Below are 19679 nucleotides of genomic sequence, written 5' to 3'. Positions count from 1 at the left end.
CCATTCGTGGGTTTTTTGGTTGTTGTGTTTATGGCAATACTGACAACTTGTTCATAGTTCAAGTTATATACTGTCACTACAAGTTCTATAACAATGACTCCTTGTATCTTCTCTTACATCTCTTCCAGAAGAAGATGGGTTCAGTGCTCTAAATCAAGGCTTGTATTTAGGTATGCTGAAGTTAATTTAAAAATGAAGAAACTGGAAGATCCATTTTATCAGCAGCTGCCAAAGCAAAATAAGCTGGAGATGACTAAAATATTTCTCTTCCTGGATTCATAGTGGATGAATGATGAATTTGATGAATGATGAATTTGCCACGCCAGATGCAAAGTCATGAAGACAGTAAAACATAGGTTGGGGAAATAGAAAATATTTACAGTTTATGCATCACTGTTCAGTCTGCCCCAGTATTAGTGTCCAGTTTGAGACATTTCAAAAATGCAGTCCAGTTTAGGAAAAAGACTGAACACCAGAGCCGTGTTAAGGGGATGGCTCAGTGTTTTTGGCAGGTGCTCCTGTTTCCTCACACAGTCCAAAGGCATGCTGGTAGGCAAATTGGCTTCTGGGAAAATTGGCCCTGGTGTGAGTGTCTGTGTTTGTTCTACTGTATGATAGACTGGCATCCTGTCCAGAGTGTACCATGTTCCTTGCCATTGTTGACCAGGATAGGGGTTACCCATAACCCTGAATTAGATAAAGCACTTAGAAAAAAGAATGAATGGATGGAAGGCTTTCCATGGGTCTTGCTCCGCTGTTAAAGCTATGACCGTGCGTGCGTTTTGTTTGACCGGCCTCTCCGTCTTCGGCCTTGTTTGTGATCTTCAGCTGGGTTCCGCAGAAGCTTGCGCCTGTGCAGGAGAAAATCTCGCAGCAGCCACCAGCAATCCTGCTACGCTCGCTGCCCAAGCAGCTGCTACAGTGCCCTGGCCTCACCCTACGAGGAGGTGGTGAGATACCAGCGCCACCCTGAGGACAGACACCGCCTCATTGTCCTCATCGGTGAGCTACTACACCACTAGTGCACACTCCTGGTAATAAAAGTGTAAAACCTCTGAAAGGCCTTAGATAAGTGTACTTACGTACTATATAATCCAATTCTGTAAACCTGAATTTCATAAAATAACTAGCCACGCACATTGGTGTCCATATTACTGTATATTGCTGGTTCATTTTTCACTAACATAACTTCCCACTATATGGGTGTATATTAGGTGTCAGGAGCAATATAACTCAGTATAACTCAAGACAAATGGCAGCTTCAGGAGAGTTAGCTGTGAATTTAATGGATAAATATCTCTAAGACAGATCCTTTGCAGTCACAGATGCCAGTGCCATGTGTTTCTCTATATAAATACACCGCCCACAAGCCTGCTGATGATGAATTTCCTCTTCAATCAAACTGTAGAATGTACGTCTTGTAAGCTGGAGGTTGTAAAATCAAGCTCCAGCTTGTACACGACATAGTCTCGACTCTCAGAAATGCTTCAGACCCCCCTGGATTTTATTCCGACCAAATCATTAATTATCTAACCTAAAACCTTACGCAGAACCTTAATGCGTACGAGGAACTCCGATCAGCAGAAAACACACGATCCCTACCAGTGAACAGAGATCATCAATCACAGTTACATATTCTTAAAAGTCAAAGGTAGAGCTGATCACACACCAAGGAATCAAGAAGTTCAGTAAGTACATTTTAGAGATACATTCTCAAAACTCTGGACTTGAGCAATAACATTGCAGTAACATGGCCTTGAACATTGTGCAGCACCCAGACAGACACTTATTCATGAGGACTTGAATACCGTATGTTCAGTATATTTTGATCTGTTGAAGGAACACTGCACATCTGTGCTCTTACTGGGAGCTGCAGGGCTCCATATTAACTTAATTAGGCCAATTTAAACTTTTCCCCAGGGCTTAAAGCTGGAGAAAGAAGGATTTCTGCACAAATATGTAGTGCAGGTGCTCTCCTGGTGTTCCACAACTCTAGCAAGATTCGTGTTTTCAGAACACCCCTTATGCTAACGTTCAGTGTTTCCTGTGCCAAAATGAGTTCTCCCTAATACTCTGCTTGTGTTCCCCGATAAAGTAAGACATATATCCGGATCTTTGTGCTTTATTTTCTCAGGTCCCTCTGGAGTCGGGGTGAATGAGCTGCGGAGGCGTCTGATTGAAATTAACCCCAAGATCTTTCAGGGGGCCGTTCCACGTACGTGCTCTGTTTACATGTGGTTTGGGCGTTCTTCAACATTAAGGAACATTGCTGGTGATCTAGGGGTCTAGGGGTCTTGCAATGCTAAGTCTAATCTGAAAAGCTTTAACTGACATTTAGATTGCTCTCAGTCCTTAACACCTTTGTGCTTTGTTTGAAAGATTGCTCCTAACCCTGCTTTAATTCAATGTGCAACAATTGTGAATTTGAATCATATTCAGAAATTGGGAAAAATAGTGTTTATCTCAGTGTTTGCCCCAAGCGCAACATTTAGCCCAACATCAACTATTGAGTTTCATCCTCCCTAAACAATAAAGCTCCATGTAAGAAATACATCACTTAACAATTAACAAGAAAGACTTACTTGCCACATTCAAACATTTCCTCATTTGTTAAAAGAGAAAAGTCTAAGGGCTTATCAGAAAAAAAGGTTTTATATATTTCCAAGGTCTTGACTCCTGAAATAAGTTTTCAGATGATCTGCACAGAATTTAAGTACAGGAGAAAATAAAGTAAGCTGTTTTGTTTGTCAAAGTGCTAACTGTGCAAAAGACCATCACCACAGCAACTGCAGCTGTTTAAAACAGTTGATCTGTTATTTATTGAGTTTTGTAACACAATATATTTTCATTTATCAAAAAAGCTAAAACCTAATTTTTGGTGGCTCATTTGATTTTATTTGATGTGTCACCAGACTGAAAATACATTTTGTTAAAGTGTGTGGCAGTCATTTTCTTCTTAGAATACAAAACTGCCCAATTAGTTTAATTCTGTATTGAGCATATTGACTTACAGTGACATAAATTCACTGCTCGCTGTGAACCGATTTATATCAACCACATATTTTGGGTTGGCATTGATACTAACTTATAAGGAATCCAAAGCTTTTGTAGAAGTGTTCTTTTCCTTTATTTTTCAATTTGAGATTGGTGCCTGTATAATAAAAAATCATATTATTGTGATGAAATACAAGGGATTCTTATTGTTTTGTAACATAACCTAGCAGCTTATCTTGGGAGAGTAACGCAGTTTGGTCATTTAAAGACTGCTCAGCAGGCAAGTATAAATCTGTTCAAGGATTATTAATTCCAAAAATTTAAAAAACAATTGCTTTTAGCCTGAGTAATGGCTTATCAGTAGTGTAACCTTTTTAATGTTGTATTGGGCCAGAGCCTTTGTAGGTTTTGGTGTGTTTAATTATTGCTGTTGTCTAATGGGTAAATTTCTTAAACAGACACAACCCGACCCCCAAAGAGCTATGAGGAGAATGGGAGAGAGTATCACTTTGTAACCAAGGAGTTGTTTGAGAACATGATTCACAGTAACAGGTACTATTTGTTTCAGTAACACTTCAGTACAGGTACAGTACACAGTTTCTTGTGTAGTTTCAATAATTGAAATACAGTTACTGTTTTGGTCTCTGTGTTTGAAAGGTTCCTTGAATATGGGGAATATAAGGGCCATTTATATGGCACAAGCATTGACTCTGTCAAGGAAGTTCTGGAGAATGGAAAAATTTGCATCATTGACCTAGAGCCACAAGTAAGAATTTCTTACTACTTCTTCAACATGTTGTGATGTGAACTTCATACACAATTTGACCTGATGTGACACTTAAATAAACAAATCAATCGTTCAAGAGTAATCTTGCTGACTGGAATTGTACAACAGAATGACGTTGTGTTGGGGAAAAAATTACAGAAAAAATTATGCTGGAATTCTGGAATGATTCTTTTAGGTGTTCTGCAGCTCCTGCAGGCCTTGATTCATAGCAAACAACTTTAAACTTTATCACAATATTTGTGAAAAGCTAAAAACAACAACCATTAATTGTAGTAAATCTGTTTTACAGGGCATTCAAGGTGTGAGGACACATGAACTCAAAGCATATATCATATTTATTAAGCCATCCAGCATAATTCGCATGAAACAGACAAGGAAGAGTGCCCGTATCATCACAGATTATTACGTAAACCGGCCTTTTAAAGTAAGTTTTCATTTTCAAAATGTATTTTTCTTGTTCTTTGGGAAAATACTTGAAGGACAGATTTGTCAGCCTTTAGGAATCTTCTTTGTTCCTTTTCACTTGTTGAATGTGTTTCTGTACTAATCAGTATAGAATCAATTAATAAGCGTATTTATAGCGTTGCTGCATCAAAATACTGTATTTTTATTACAAACTATAGTATACTCTCCCGTAATGGTAGAAGTGCAGACTGAAGTTTGGAACAAATGTTTCTTTTGCTATATAGTACTGACATTTTGGTGACAATGTACAGTATACAGGGGAAAACTCTATTCTGGTATTCAGTGCACCACACAGACTGCTTCCTTTGGAGTGATGCTGAGTGGCTATTCCAGAGAGGGCCACTATGAAGAGCAAAGCATAAGTGATATACAGGTTATACATGGCTCAAACGCAGACTGTATCATTAGTCAACAGTGACTGGGTTTTTTCCAAGTGGTGGTGCACAATGTTTTCACAGCTTGGTGTATAACAACAATCCCTGTGAGTTAGTGGACAGAGGTGAGCTTGTTGACTCCTCCAATCACTTCTCTGCTGTTTGTAATGCTTTGAAAGTTGGGTTGCAGAGCTCTGTACTTGAGCAACAGAGAATTGAAAATCCTACTGAACGGAGAGAAAGGGGCTTTATAATTCCATTGTTATTTTAAAATATGAAAAAGATGGTGCTGGCGGACGGTGCTAAAATGGTGCTCTGCTTCACAGGAGGAGGATTTCCAGGAAATGGAGGAAATGGCGAAGAAGGTGGAGGCCCAGTACTGCCAGTTTTTTGACCACGTGATCGTAAACGACAGCTTGCAGGACTCCTGTGTCCAGCTGTTAACCGCTGTGAGGCGGGCACAGGACGAGCCGCAGTGGGTTCCAGCTCTGTGGCTCAGGCCTGCAGAAGAGTCCTGATAGAGGAGAGGGGAAAAAGGGACAAACCACACCAAAACACAGGGGTAAACCTCATCCTAGCCCAGAGACTGACTGAAACTGTGAGCTTCACTAACAGTATCTAAAGCATAACCTCAGTGCTAGAACGATGCAGTGTGCTCAAAGTTGTTTCAACGTTTTTATCAAGTTGAAGGACTTTTTAATGACCCATACATAAAAATCCTAAATGCTGGCAGTATAACAGCAAGGTTACTGTTAGAGGTCTCCTTGCAATATGGAGAATTTAGGGGCCAAAATACTTATTTTTCCTGTATTTACAGTATCCTTGAGAACTCTGGGAATCCTTTATTTTCCCTGTGAAATGACTCCAGTATGATATCACCTTTAGAATTGTTGAAGGAGTTTTACTGTATATCAACCATAATTCCTGTCCTTGTCCTTGTCCATGTCCTTAAATTAGACAGAATTCTTCTTGCTTTAGTTCCTGAGTGATGTTTTGTTTTTCAGTTATTTAATCTAATTTATATTACAATATAGCCGGATTTAATGGTTTGTGGCAGTCTAGATTCCTACAGGAGGTCGCCATAGTGTGTGTTAATGGGAAACGCCTGGCTTTAGAAAGGCACAGAGATTGTGAGATTTTACAACAGGATATTTATACGATGTACCAAGAACAGCCCAATAACTTGTGTTTTCGTTATCCTTTAAAATGTACTTATTGACCATGATATTTGATTTGAATATCACTGTTCAATTACATAAATCTGGGTTTCTACAACTTTTAATGCTGTCCTTTATGCCATAAGGTTATGTCGTAGTATCTGTGATGAAAATTTAATTTACTAATTTTGGAACACCTGCCTGTGTACTCAGGTAATACAGATGGTTATAAGTTAACCTTCTCAGCACAGGCTAGTCATAATGACTGTTAGATCTTTGCAATTTTTATGTATACCAAGATAATTGTGGATTTTATTGTACACCTTTGTATTTTCTTTAAGTGTATGGTTTAATAATTTATTTCTAAATGTAAGAAGAGAGTAATGTTTTAAGTGGTTCTGAAATTGTTTAATCATCAGTTTTTCAATAGTTCTAAAAACAAATCTGGGGGATTTCATTGCATCACAGACCGCTCCAACATACAGTATAAGCCGAATTACTGATTTGTGAATTCATTTGTATCTAACCTTAAAATTGTGATCTGAAATATAAACTCTTCTAGTTTATTCATCACCTCAATATGGAATTTATAAAACAATCTATAAATTCTTTTTATAGAATAAATGACTTTGACTTTGAATAATCTACATATATTTGAGTGTTTTCTTGTTTTACTGTATGTACCACCATTTTTATTTAAAAACACCAAAGTTAATTACAGAACCTGTGGTACCACAGTGTGATTTACTGTAATTTGAATCTTTAAGTTTTCTGAGAATCCAAAATACAATGTTAGCCGTTTTTTAAAAAAAAAAAGATTTCTGTTGTCTAAACATTTTTATTCGTTTCTTTTTTAAGTAGGTTCTCCTGTTTTTGTGCAATATTGGTAACAAAGAGTGTTATATGAAATATTTTAATAATATTATTAAATGCTGAATTGATTGATATTTAAGCTGTACGTTTTGTGGTTGGACTGAACATTGTCTACTCTGCTCCATTTAATGTCATTAATGCGGATTAACGTGTCGTCATTCAAACCGAAATCTTCATACATCTTGATCCCTCTCGCCATTTTTAGAATACAAATTCATTATTCATTATTAACAGGTCCCCAAAATGAGAAATCCAGACATTTTCAGGAGGTAAAAAGATTTAATGAAGTATCAAAGTCCTAACGTTGGGTGTTTGTCACTACAATCAGAGCTTCCCAGGTGCGTCCATCTATCCAAGAAGATACGGGATGATGGAAATTGCGCTTGTATTACAAGAAATAATGTAGCCGTGATTTAACCCGGAAGTAGACATGATTGACCTCCCACTGGCTCGTCGCTCTAGCAACAACGGTGTACAACAGCATGGAATTTGGTGTTCTGATTGGCAGTTTTGTTGTTATTCTTCTTTTTGTACAGTAGTTTTCTATCTTCAGAAGCTTGTTGAATTGACTTTTTAAAAATGGATGAAATTCCACGGGTAAGTGGTTTGAAATAAAATCGATCGAATATGAATGTTGAAAAAGTTGTAGTTGCAAAAGTTTAACGAGAAGCCACCTCACTTTTGTTGATTAAGATGGGTGATTATTTAAAATGTCTTTCGTGTTCATAGATTGTATTTTCAGTCTTAAAGGCCGAAAATTTTGTAAAAGTAATACTGGCTGAACCGTTTGTATTTAGTTTAGCCAGTATATACACACTAATGTCGATTAAAGTAAAATATATATTTTAAGCAATGAAGTGTCATTCTTTAATTAGAAAAAAAACATTCCCTTTAGTTTCAAATACTAGTACCAGTCGTTTTCATTAAGTATACATATTTCACGATATTATATACAGGAAGAGTTTCAAAAATGTTTGGTGCCCTAATATTTTTAAAGCTGGTTTGAAATCTATCTTCTATCCTTTTAACGGTATTGTCCATCTCGGCAGTAATAGCTGTTTTTGCATTAACTAGTACTCGCCTTGAATGAACACGGCGACAACAAGAACTTGCACTGTTGTCCTTTAAAGAAATGAAAATTGTATAAGAACTATGACGTTTATTTCAGTATTCTCTGTAATATGTAATAGCCCATACACGAACGCACATCATGAATGCGACATTCAAGATAAGTGAAATATTTATTGGGTTTAAAATATCAAAGCAAATGTGAACAAACATATAAATGCAGATTTGTCTAAGATGGTATCCAGAAAAATGTCTTTGCTCTTTGCCTGTTATTCCTTCCTTGTGAGCCCTGCTTTGCACTACAGTCCCAGCTACACAGCTGCTGGCTTTGATCCAGCCCGGATCTTGATCCTTAAGTAAACTAATAAGTCGTTTGTTTGGACTGAACTCTACAACACTGTAACGGTTGTTGCGTCCTCTGTACGTTTTGTTAGGAAGGATAAGGATTTGTTTTACCTGGATTTAAATCTGGCTTCCAAAAGAAGGATACATCGCACAAGGAGACGACTCCCTTACAAGGCCGGTGTTAGATTTGCTCCTGTATGTTGCCAGCAGAGGGCGCTGTCGCCACAACCACCTGGTAAATTTCTTTCAACCAAAATGTGGTCATATGCTAGCACGCCTGTCTGCACTTATCTGTGCAGTTCTTGGATCGTTTCTTTTTCAGGAAGGGATTTTTACTTTCCATCTAGTAAACGCATGTAAGCCCTTAAGAGTGATTACCAATGAGAGGAGTTTATTTGGCCCTTCTCCATATCCCCAGGGATACTTTCGACAGCGTGGCTGGTTAGTATTTGGCAGACTCCTACAACTCTTTGTGTAAAGATGTGCATCCCTGATTTCCACCCTAGCTTTACTGTTGATCCTGAGGCAGTTCTCTCTGAAGAAAAATGCTGTGCTCATTTAGTCTGTGTGAGCATTACACTGTGAAGTATACATTTTGGAGGATTTTAAGTCCCTGGTCTAGGGACTGATTAAACCCTACAGCTTTATTTTGTTTCAAAAAGGGGAAAGCAAGCTAGAGCCCAGATAGTGGAGGTCTGCAATTTAAAGGTGCCCTCTAATCAAAGGCTTTATGCCATGAACTCAGAATGGGATCCTGTGAGAGAGATTTGTAGCAGTATTGTTTTTTCAGGTCTTTTTTGGGTTCACTTATGGCCCTGGGGTCCTGTCTGTGTGGAGTTTGTATGTTCTCCCTGTGCTCTCGCAGGTTTCCTCTGACTGCTCCAGTTTTGTCCCACAATCCAAAGACATGGTGGTAGGTTAACTGACTTTTGAAAATTGGCCCTTATGTGAATGGTGAGTTTGCACATGTTCGTATTTGTCTGTGTGTGTCCTGCAATGGACTGGTGTCCCATCCAGGATGTAGCCTGCCTTGTGCCTGTTGCTTACCAAGATAGACTGCTGCTCCCCTACAACCCTGAAGTGAATGAAGTAGTTAGAGGATGGGTGGATATTGACCCTAATGAGCTTAGTTTTTTTTTATCTGATTATTTCTTTAAAGTATTTTTTTCCTTTTTAGTTTAAAAGGAAAAACATGAGGCCTTTGAATGTTATTTTTCAAACTAAAGCAGGGACGCTAGCTGAAGATCGTCTCCACACCTACCAAGGTCAAGTGCTAGCATACAAAATTTGCAGAATAATTCAGAAAACAATGTGAAAAGAGAAGATGGAAAAAACAGGAAAATGCCAGTTAAATATAAGATTGCTATTAGTTTTACACAATATCCTTATTCAAGCTTTTAACCACACTGGATTTTTTAAATGAATAATTTTCCAGATTGAAGAATTTGTCTCTGTGCTTTTACGCTGTGACAATCAATTCTAATGAAATGATTATATCACATTCTAAGTAATGGCACAAACTAGCTAGGAGGCAGATGCTTAAAAGCAAAACAGCAGGAGGGGCCTCTTTCACATTAAATACAAGTAATTAATGAAAGGATGGACACCACCAAGCTCAGTAAATGGTGTGGAATGGAGCGAACCTTACAAAGACTGTAAAACCTGTTCTTAACACAGAATAGCAATCGAATTCAGGATTTAAAAGTAATTTTATAATGGAGTGATTTCCTTTAGAATCTTGTTTAATGACCGCATGTGTGCTTTTGCCAATAATACTGCCTGATGCGATGGAGGAGCTGGTGAACTCTTTTAACACCTGTTGGCTGTTGTCCAGCTTATTTCCTCTTGCTTTCCCTTTCTTATTCATTACTGTTTAAATTTAACTGAAGAAAAAACAATACAGGTCAGCAGTTCTGTAAGTCCCTCTGAGAAAATCAGTGCGCTGATGTGCATTTTGATATAAATTCACTTTTTTATATAAAATGCGTCCTCGGACAATTTTCTTTTTAAGAAGTATACAAAAGCAGTTATAAACCATACCTCTCAATGTCGATGTAGAACCCCAAATATGTTGTATCTCTGTGCTGACTAGGCTATCTGTTTGAATAGTTTGTAAAATGGGGAAGTTAAGCCTTATCTACTGTGAAATACCATCTTTTGCAAACTGCTAGACCGCTTACAGAGTAACTTGGACATCCGCTGCAAATATACAGCTTTCTTAGAAAAATTAGAAAATCAAATAGCTGTTTTATGCTAGAAAGGTGACTGCTATTGCATAACTGTGAAGAGTTGGTTACCCCTAATGTTTTTGTACACCACTTGTTTGGCTTCTGACCTTTATCAATAACAAATATGTTCCCGTTTTTCCTCACAAACGTTTGCTGCTCGTAAAGATAACCAGCCTTTTAATCTGAGGTTCACTACACATGGATGTAAGTAAAATGTGCTTCAGCTTTTTAAAACTTAAAACCTGCTATGATGTGTTAATATTTTTAAATTAAATGTCGCCAACCCAGACTCAAATTGCGTTTCTCTCCCACTAACTGTAATGATTACACGTCAGTTTTGATTGTAGAATAATCCAGAAAATAATCAGCTGATTATTCAGTAGTTTATCTCTTCACTCAGGCAAGCTCCCCTTTGAAGCAGGCATCAAAGTTGGCTTAAAACAACACATTTCAAAAGGTGAGCATTTAAATGGTTGTTTAGCCCAAAGGTAACAAGCATTGAAAATGCATGCATGCATAATTTTCACTTTCAGGAGGTGAAATTGTTCTTTGCTCACTAAATTAAATACAGCATTACCACCATCTTGGTCTCATCTAACCTCACAGACACAGACACTCAGACCCAGAACCAATTTTCCCAGATTCTGTTTAATCTATCAGTAGGCTTTTGGACTGAGGGAGAAAACTGGAGCTCCGGGGGGAAACCCACATGAACATGGGATCACATATAAACCCCATTCAGAAAGCACCCCAGGAATTGCAGGGAGGCAGTGCTACGAGGCAGAAGTGCTACCCACTGAAGTGCCACTTCACTGGAGAGCAGCTCATGTAAATTTCAGGCAACCAGAAATCAAAATATCCAGTGCCATCTCCAAAAAGTCTTTGAACATGAGGCATTTTAGAATTGTATTTTTGTCTCGGTGCAATTCAAACTTTTGAAGTTGCTCCCACATATCTTCCTATGCGGAAGCTTGCACAAGTATTTTAAGACTGAAAAAGTTCTATTTAATCCTACCAGTACTCCCTCTTCCATATTAAAAAAAAAAAAACGCTTGCAGATTCTATGTAGTGGGAAGATGGTAGACAATCAGAGCAATGCAAAACCTTTGGGTGTAGCTGTACTTTATCCTTCCTTATTTTTTGTTAGTAAGCTCTTTTCATCATATGCTTACCCCTGATAAGCTAACTTTTTATAATGCTAAACAGTGATTTTTGTTTTTGCATAAGATTTGATCATTTTAGTTTTGGAATTTCTGCATTTTATTTTTCATGGCTAGTAACTCTTTCTTTTGGTTTCTGAAATTACCCTATATGTCATAACCTTGCTGTTCTTGTACTGGATAAAATGCATAATATTTCCTTAGGAGATAGTCCTTTCCATGGCAGACATAGAATAAATGAAATTGACATTCTCACAATCTCGCTATTTACATGAAATTTATCATTTGCAAAAATAATATGGTTCATACAGAAAGCTAACAAAATGAAAGATAAGGCCGTCGCTGGTTGGAAAAAAAACACCAGTGCAGTGCTAAGCAAAATGTAACAGCATGCAGACACTGTAGGCATTATACAAAGTAGGCAGCCTGTAGTATCTGTAGCGAACACTGCAAGCTTGAGAGTGAAGGACACAGAAAAGAAGGAATTTTTCCCATCTTTATATAGCTCCTTTTTGAGGCATTTGATTTAGCTGTTATTCCCCAATGTGCGGGCCCCTATGTTACCCCTAACCCTGAGATTAGGTGTAACTTCAGTTTTTGTAATGGCTAGGATCTTGCAAAGATGTTGCGATTTCCAGGACCTGTTCCCAAAATGTAGATTCTGTTCAGATTGTTATTCCTCAAGTCCTGCTAGTTCTTTTGTCATTGGCCTTTCCTTACGTGTAGACGTGCACACCCTAAATCCCAGTGATTTATGCCTTGATAATCCCCTCTCCAGCAGATGTACTTTTGCACAGATTTAGAATAGGATTAGCAGGACGCAGCAACGAAGCAACCCAGCCTGCAGTAATAGGCATTCCCTGGGCGCGTTCTGACTCTTGACACAATGGGGAGAAAACAAGGGGTAAGTCCAGCCTGTTCCTCTCTTAAAATCTACCCAGCCTCGAGGTCCACACTGCAGCAACAGAGACGAGGACCCTTCCAGGGAGATATGAGCGCAAGTTGTATTCATTCTGTGGGATTTGCAAGGCAGTAGACCTTATCGGTTACATTAATTAAAACTGCAGCATGCAGTGCTCCATTGCAAGTTGTTAACATATTATTTTGAAACCGAGCTCTGTTCATGAGTCAGACATCATTAGAAATCCAATTAGGCTACCGCTCTGTCTGTAAAGGACCTATTCTATTTAATATTATGATTAGTTTTTTCCCCAGCTGCTTTGCAGTGTCTTTTTTTTTTTAAATTGTAAAGGACTAAACATCAATCATGTAATAAACCTTATTATTCAGCTTATTAAGTACTGCAGTAGCATTTCTAATGACTGTATTTTCTGTATAAAATTAGGATCCATGTTTCGCCATCTGTACGTTTTGATGACATTATTTTTGTTCATTGATAATTGCACATTTATCAGTGGCTGTTTAAGTAAAAAAGCTCTTTTAAAATGCTCCACACTGCTGACAGCTGAGAATCTTGCAGGAAAAAAAAACCTCATGAACTTTATTAACGGGGATATTTGAAACCTGGTTTGTATTTTTGGTTAATACAGAACTTTTGAACCAGCAGAATTTACTTAAGGCATTGAAGATGGAGATGACTGTGTATAGATGTGTATTGAGCTTCACACATGGACACAAAATATGTGGTGCTATAACTGACAAGTTTTATTGTGTTTTGTCATAGTCTGTTGTGCAATGAAATACTTGGTAGGTACTTGTGTATGTTTTATCTAATTGCTCTTAGAACAGCATATGAATTTTTTTAATAAAGTGTATTTTGCTGAAGGCCTTCATAAACGGGAACACTGACTTTGTGTTTTTTGTCTCAGTAAAATGCTTGGTTTCTAATGGTTATGCAGCCTACTTTCCTATAAAGCTAAAACCGATAAAAACAGTCAATAGTCATAGCAATTGCTTTGATTCTGAAAGTCTTTGTTTTTCTAAAGGTAAGTTTACAGTTGTAGTTGCTGTGTAAGGCAATCACTGATTACACTAGCTTGAAATAATGACACAGTGAGGAGTACACCTGTCTCTCAAGATGCATGTTCCGGCCTTTCTTCTTTGCACTCAGACCTTGTGCAGTTTGCTGAAATTTCTTGTCCAGTTTTTCATGCACTTAGCAGGATCTTCAACCCTTGTCCTGCGCAGCCTCTGTTATTTAGGTCATGAGTAAGAAGAGGTTAATTGGCTGACAAAGGAATGAGGTGTCAATTTGTAATGCAAAAGATGCATAACCTTCCCAGAAAATATTTGTGAAGATTATAAAGTGTGTATTGTATCTATATGTTTGGGTTGTGTTTATTAACATTGATAATGTCATTGTTTTGTAGAACTCGCTTGCACTTAGTGGTTTGCCATGTAAGGAGATTTGTTTAATTTGTTTGTTTTTTTTTCAGCGAGCTCCCCGTGCCCTACCTCCACTCCCAAGGTAAGTCTTGTTTACTGGTATTTTTAAGATCCCTTTACAACATAGACAGCTTTTACAAAACAGTAGGCCTTGTCGGACTTGAAAACAGAATGTTGTTGTGCAAGAAATACAAGCATCAACTAATGGGTTGTGTTATTGCCATCTGTTTTAGTTCTAAGTGACAAACACCCAGTTGTAGCACTGTATTAAGGGAAGAGCTTGGTATTCTTTCATCAACAAAACTGATTAAAAAAACTTTAAATAAAATTCCTTAAAGCAAATTTTAAGGAAGCTAGTAACCAATCAAGGCCCAGTTTAACTTGCTGTTAGTCTGTTATAAATCCAGTGTTGAGTTTCCTAATATGAGAATTGTTGTCTGTTTATATAAATCTTAAAACTGTCACTGCATTGACACATCTTAGTTACCATTTGCTGGGACTTGGAATAGATGTTGATGCGTTAACAAAAAAGTATGTTGCTTTATCAGTTCACGAATAACCTTGGTTCAGATACAGGGTGCCAGTTCATATACGCAGATATGTAAGTGATTTAATGAATAATGTGAAATCCTTTAGTGTATAAAGTGACGTCAGAAGGTCACAGATTATTGTCTCTGTGCAATTCAGAGAATTGGCCCTGTTTACCTCTTTTTAATAGTGTAAGGATTTTCGGGGACAGCTTAATGATGGGGGCTACTTAATAATGATTATGATGATGATCTTGAGTCAGTGGCTCCTAAGCCCCGCCCTCGGTGGACCACTATCTCTGTTGGTTTTCATTCCAGCTGAACTTCATTCCAGCAACACCCTGGAATGCGGGGGGCTCTTAAGCTCAAAACGTGCTAAAGGTTTAATACCAATTAGAAATCCCATTTGACCTTTTAAGAGCTGAAAGCAAATGAAAGAATATGCCTCGAACAGCTGCAAGCTGTCTCACAGACAGTTGAAGCCTGTGATGAAAGATTTGGCCAGAGCAGGAGTCAGAAAGCACAGTGGTTCCCCAGTGTCAGAGCTGGGAACCCCCAGCCTAGATCCTTACTGTAGTATTAGTGCACAATTTCCATTATTTCATTTGCAAAACCTCTTAACAAACGGTGAAAATTGATGTGCATGCAGTTTATTGAGAGTTTTTTTTTTAAATTGTAGCATACTGTGCTTGCTTTCACAAATCGCATTTAAGCCTGTAAAACACCCTTCTAGTTGTAGAATACTAATACTACCAACCACTTGTTCTGTTGTGTGCAAGCTAAGAATTACAAATAGTGCTTGCACTTCAAAAAAAGGATTAAAAGATTTATGTTTTCGTGACTGGAATGTGCTTTCTTGATATTGCTCATTCCTAATAATGATAGAATACTGCTGTCATGTCACTGTAGTGTGTAATACAAGGTAAAGCATTCCTTGTGGCCAAAGAAATATGCTGTGATTGTAGTTTGCTTTCTCTGCACAGTCCTAGCAAGAAACTTTGAAAGGCCTTTGCTGAGCGCAAAGCTAATCGAAACTGGAATACAAAAGAAAATACCAGAGGAAAGATGGTGATTTATTTTAATTGATTTAACTTGTGAGGAAAATGATTGAAAAGCCTTTATGGTATCCATATCTCTATCCATTTCATGGATCTCGACATTATAATTGCTCTATCCTAAAGTCAACTTGACTGCTTTGCAGTGAACACTGCTATTATGGTCATCATGCTGTAATTTAAGATGCCTTCGAGTAGTGTAATCCTCATCAAACATGGGATTTCTATTTAAGTGATCAGAATGAGATAGCCAAATGCAAAAATAGTCTAAACACCTGGCAATGTAATCCACCTCACACCTTAGATTTACATTTAAGAGTTGTATTTGTTCATCAGAAGACCAAAGGCTGCTGCAATTATACATACTCAACACTGCAAATCTGCATGCGTCTATGTAATCGATGATAACATTGCACAAAATGTAAACATAAATCGTTCTTATCACAATTAATACTTTATTACTGTTCTGATAATCTATTACAAATTACCTAGAATTTACGAATGTAATTCCTAATCTAAAGTATTAAGAATTATTCTTGACTTTTCTCCACAGCAAAAATAATTTTCCATTTATAGAACTGGGGGCCTAATGTATTAAGTCTGGTACTTGTGGGTTTTAGTATTACATTGTATTTTAAAAATGTATTTAGTTGCAAGATTATATTTTTGTGCTCATTTGCATTTTAATTACACGGTTCAGAGCATTTGAAGGATCAAGATTATATTTTTGTACAAATTTACATTTAATTATACAGTTCAGAGCATTGCAAGCAAAGAGACACCCCAACTTGTGACGAAAGCTCCCAGAAGCATTTCAGATCGCTGAGGTGACACTTAGGTATGAATTTGCCATGTGTCACATTTGCTTTACAGCTCCCAAATAGCTACTGTACAATTGTGACGCACCTCACAGGCTGAAAATTAAACATAGGTTATCTGTGGTTATTTCAACACAAGGGAGTGGTTAAATTTAACCTTTTTAGTGTGAAAGTGAGCACTGTTCCACAGTTTGCCTTAAAAAATTAAAGACTTTACGAGTTTTCTCTCATGGCTCTCTTTAGATATATGAGATATGGAAGAAATGCATGAATAAGGTTGGGGCTAGAAATAGTTTTTGAGCGACCTGGAAATTGTTAGTTTAAAAGCTTGTTATAAATCGGAAACTGATCCAAGTGATGTAGAATATTAGTGTTGCTGCTGTCGGAGGTGGTACCAGTTCTCTTTCATACTTGATGACCACACTTATGAACTTGATGAAAAAGGTGTGCTACACTGTCTGAAGACATGCTTGTTAGCCTGCTAAAGCACGTCTTAATTAACATTAATAGCATTAATACCATTTTTTTTTTGAAGTGCTGCATTTAAAATTAGAATGAGATCTAGGTTTTCTTTTCACCGTTTCTTGCGGAAAAGCAAGAAGGTGTTCATTCAAAAGGCAATTTATGAGTTGAGTCAACTTGAAGAAACAGTGGAGCAGAATTGTTGCCGTATTCTGAGATGAATTTGCGGCAGTACTTGTCAAACATGTGCAACAACTAAAGCTATAGCTTTGGAATATGAATTTTGGCTTGAGTTTCTAACTCCACATTTGTTTGTTTTTTTTCTTTCTCATCTGCTTACTGATGATTATTAAAGCCAAGAGGCAGGAGGTAAGACTTTCTTTTATGCGGATCCCTAATTGGCAAGCTTCCTTGTAAAAGTATTGGACAGGCATTCAAATCAGCCTAAAGGCAGACACTCACGCACTGGTGCTAACGTATTCAAGAGGAATGTCTGGCAATATATGAAGGTGGGAATTATAATGAATGATATCTCTGTAACCTGGGGCTGCTTAGGTTCATCTAATGACAATGTATTGGCAGTCATCAACAATCTCAGTTCTATTTCTCAGTCAGTGAGTTAAGATGGCTGCTGGGTACAGATTCCATCCAAAACCAATATTTTTTTAGATTCTTACAGACTTAAACAAACTAACATACAAGCTTAATTTATTTTTTTTACAGTGTACTGCAGCTGGCTTCCTTTCTTTAAGCACGAAAATTCTTGTCCTTCTTTAGAAACAAGTCTAGAGTATTTTTATGTTGTTGTGTACTTCAAGGGTAGAATAGTGGATTGCCAGTTAGCACCTGCCACCTTGAAGCTCTTGAGTTTGGTCCCTGAGTTTGACTCTCGGACACCTTCTGTGGGGAGTCTGCATGTTCTTGTGTGCACACTGTTTTAAGTGGTGGCTCTAGATTATCCCTGTAAGTGTGTGTCAATGTCCTGAGAAGGACTAGCACCCCTTCAAGGGCGTAGTCTCACCATACTTTCTCCACTTCCAGAATGCACTCCAGGTTGACACAAAATTTAAGAGGGGCTGTTTTCTGATCACGAACCAGTGGATGCATGTTTTTTTCACTGGTAGTTTTTATCCGCAGACCAGGATGCTGCTGTACGACTACCTTCAGGTCTTCAAAATGCGAGTAAAAACTCTGAAACCTTTCATAAGTGCAGTGGTGCTCTACTCCAGTCCTGCACAAGGCTGTAGTCCAGTAAGTCTTATAGGTCCTTCCATCAGTCAGTACCACCTGAAGAGCTGGGAAAAGCTGTTAAAGTTTTCCAGTTAATCGCATGGAAATGAAAATGAAAACTAGAATGAAAACCCACAGAGAGAGCAAACCACCAGAACTGGAGTCTGATACTCCGTTTTTAAAATAAATTCCATTCTTGTTTGCAAAATATGTTTTATCTTTCACCCCTTTTTTGATGCAGATGAGCTGCCTCTAAGCAGACCTAAAAAGAAGAGGTCTAAAGCAGCCAATGGAGTAGAAAACCCAGATGGTATGTAAAAAAACATTTTTTGTTGAAAGCATTTAAAAAAAATGTTTTACCATCTGACTGAAGCTTTAAATAATGAATACGGAAGTAGTGAATAGGGATATAGGCTCATCGATATTTGCCATTTAAAATGTTCTAGGTGCAGATGCAATGTATTCAAGTCAAGATTGACTTCTGTATCAGTTTATGGATAATAAAGTATTTTCCAGAATTAAAGTGCATTGAACACAAACGTAACTCGAATCCATAAGTAATATTCCCTTTACATGCTTCATGAAAGATGTCATTAAATTTGGTACTTGGTATAGCAAGTATTGTTTAACACTTAAATTAACGTTTTTTTTACCCCCTCAATACCCCCTATAATGTTCCACAGTGTGTATAGTTTATTTCTTTCCAGCTTTGAACACTGGAGTCGTATACAGGATCATCTTTTTATTAATGTTAAAGAGTACATGTTACATTACGAAGTTTCCATGAGATTCTGATTTAGTTAGAATGACCTGAAACGCATTTAAAATATAGGAATAAATGTAACTTCCTTTAAACTTTGTTACAACATGTTTTCTAATTGAAGAGCCAATGAGACTGTTATTTCTAAGAGAAACAGATTATGTAGAGATGAATCCTAAAGAAGCCGTTTACTAGGATGCCAGTCATTTGGTAACATTGTTTGAACTGCAAGGAAGTTGACACGGACAAAGTTCAGCGTTTAAAGGTTTTGAATATATGTTGTGATTCAAAACTAAACGGCTTTTCCTTAGAAAACTAAACAGCTGTTTCCCTTAGCTGTCAGTGTGCAGGTTCTAACACTGACCGTATAAAGGCTGCTATTTATGCTACAGGCATGAAAACCACTGGAAAAAACGGCCTACGGATTTAGGTGGAAGAGAAAGGCAAGACCAGTGCGCATGACTCACTGCACATGGGGTGAAAGTAATTGGGCGTCAACCATTCTGATAATTCCTAGAGTCCACAGCGCAACCTGAGAGTCGGAGACAGTCGGAGAGCAGAGAGCCCTTGAGCCCAGATCCTCAGGATGTGCCCCCTACGAGGAAGAGGAAGAAGAAGAAGGTGCAGACACCAGGTAGGAGCCTGTTTTAGCCCAGTAGTTACCAAAGTTCTTTTTCCTTGATTAGGTCTGTTTCCTAGCTTCTACACCAATATATTTTCAGCGTACTAAATCTGTGGTTTTGCTGTAGGGGTCCAGTACACTTTTCTCCATGATCCTGTATTTGTTTCAGTCACATCTTTCCATGTTCTTTTGACCAAATTTACCTATTGCAGTTTTGATGCTCTTATCACATATGGTTATATTCATTCACAGTAAATAATTTAGTTTGAAAAAAGAAAAATAATATTAAACTAGTACCTAAATTGGGACCACATCATGGTGGCTTTAATATGGGAAAGGACATATTTAAGGAAAGTTTCCTTTCACCTTTTCAGTGTGTGAACTCCCATAGTTCTGTATGTTTTTTAT

The 19679-nt window shown here is 37.7% G+C and overlaps 2 protein-coding genes across 5 annotated transcripts in view; both read left to right on the top strand.

Annotated features, from left to right (window-relative positions):
* LOC148648768 (MAGUK p55 subfamily member 4-like) overlaps nt 1-7499 on the top strand; it is a 36368-nt gene extending 28869 nt beyond the window's left edge. For both annotated transcript variants that reach the window (XM_088606677.1, XM_088606676.1), the window contains 7 exons: nt 129-170; nt 829-1002; nt 2135-2215; nt 3453-3546; nt 3652-3760; nt 4071-4205; nt 4947-7499. In XM_088606677.1, the coding sequence (XP_088462803.1) occupies nt 129-170; nt 829-1002; nt 2135-2215; nt 3453-3546; nt 3652-3760; nt 4071-4205; nt 4947-5138 (827 nt within the window). In that variant the 3' untranslated portion in view covers nt 5139-7499. The remainder of the gene's footprint in view (nt 1-128; nt 171-828; nt 1003-2134; nt 2216-3452; nt 3547-3651; nt 3761-4070; nt 4206-4946) is intronic.
* The window catches only part of LOC148648767 (transmembrane protein 237A-like), a 28879-nt gene continuing 16308 nt past the window's right edge, over nt 7109-19679 (top strand). The window contains exons 1-5 of one of the 3 annotated variants that reach the window (XM_088606678.1): nt 7109-7247; nt 13848-13879; nt 17015-17028; nt 18131-18199; nt 19167-19283. In XM_088606678.1, coding sequence (XP_088462804.1) covers nt 7230-7247; nt 13848-13879; nt 17015-17028; nt 18131-18199; nt 19167-19283 — 250 coding nt within the window. In that variant the 5' untranslated portion in view covers nt 7109-7229. Of the gene's footprint in view, nt 7248-11517; nt 12356-13847; nt 13880-17014; nt 17029-18130; nt 18200-19166; nt 19284-19679 lie in introns of those variants that run through there. The other 2 variants (XM_088606679.1, XM_088606681.1) reach the window with 2 other exon arrangements.

Source organism: Lepisosteus platostomus, chromosome 14, assembly GCF_059453375.1.
Source record: "Lepisosteus platostomus isolate fLepPlt1 chromosome 14, fLepPlt1.hap1, whole genome shotgun sequence".
Classification (NCBI taxonomy): Eukaryota; Metazoa; Chordata; class Actinopteri; order Semionotiformes; family Lepisosteidae; genus Lepisosteus; species Lepisosteus platostomus.
This window is presented reverse-complemented; position numbering and strand designations above follow the sequence as displayed.